The 808-nt window shown below is 42.1% G+C and overlaps 1 protein-coding gene across 1 annotated transcript in view; it reads left to right on the top strand.

Annotated features, from left to right (window-relative positions):
• Positions 1-244: 244 nt before the first annotated feature.
• Positions 245-808, top strand: part of LOC132137521 (ectonucleotide pyrophosphatase/phosphodiesterase family member 2-like) — a 7,052-nt gene continuing 6,488 nt past the window's right edge. Inside the window, exon 1 of the mRNA XM_059547555.1 lies at positions 245-393. Within this exon, the coding sequence (XP_059403538.1) occupies positions 280-393 (114 nt within the window). The 5' untranslated portion in view covers positions 245-279. The remainder of the gene's footprint in view (positions 394-808) is intronic.

The raw sequence follows: 808 nt of genomic DNA, 5'->3' as shown, positions 1-808 counted from the left end.
AACAGTTTTCCAAGAAACCCTCTGCATGTTCGAGCTCTTTCCTCTTTCCTACCTGAGGGAGCTTTTTCTGGGAAAATCCCGGCGTGTCAGAGCAGCTCTGAGCAGTCATAACACGAAACCAACTGGTTTAAACCGCCTCAGTTCTGACAGTTTAAAACGAAAATTGCTTAATTAAATGTGTAAAATAAGTAAAGATTAATAATATCATATTTCACGCCTTTCCTGTCGGTTAAAGAACCACCTCGACTCTGACTGAGCGCTCCCGCGCATTCTCCGCGCATGCGCAGCTACGCGAACACGGACACGCGCAGAGACGCACGAGCGCGCGCAGCAGTAGCGGAGCAGCGCAATCGTTCAGCAGGATTCTCGAGAATCATGAGCGTGGGAAAACTGGTAAGATTGCTATAAAACACACTCTGACTGCCGTTATTACGCGCTGTGACACGACACGAGCCGTGGAGAGACTAAACGCGAAAGTGTCGCAGTTGTTAGTGGATAGATTCTTAAATAAATCCCTGTGCGGGTCGTTTTGCAGGTCAGATTTCGCAAGCTGGTGTGTAAATACACATTATTGAACTGTCCTGTGTTCACATCTCTGTCCCGCAAGAGAAAAACTATTAAACACAATAATGTAAATAAAATAAAAATCTATCAGAGACGGAGCTTCAGAAATAAGCGAGTTTTAATGTAGAGTAATGTGCTGAAATCACTAAAGAATATATCTAATAATGTCTATCCATCTGGTTCTTCATCAGATTCATAATAATTCAGCTTATATCATAAAAATAAAAAAATGTATGAAATTTCA

The sequence above is a fragment of the Carassius carassius genome, unplaced genomic scaffold (genome assembly GCF_963082965.1).
Source record: "Carassius carassius unplaced genomic scaffold, fCarCar2.1 SCAFFOLD_82, whole genome shotgun sequence".
NCBI lineage: Eukaryota > Metazoa > Chordata > Actinopteri > Cypriniformes > Cyprinidae > Carassius > Carassius carassius.
The sequence above is the reverse complement of the archived record's forward strand: the minus strand, read 5'-3'. Positions and strand labels throughout refer to the sequence as shown.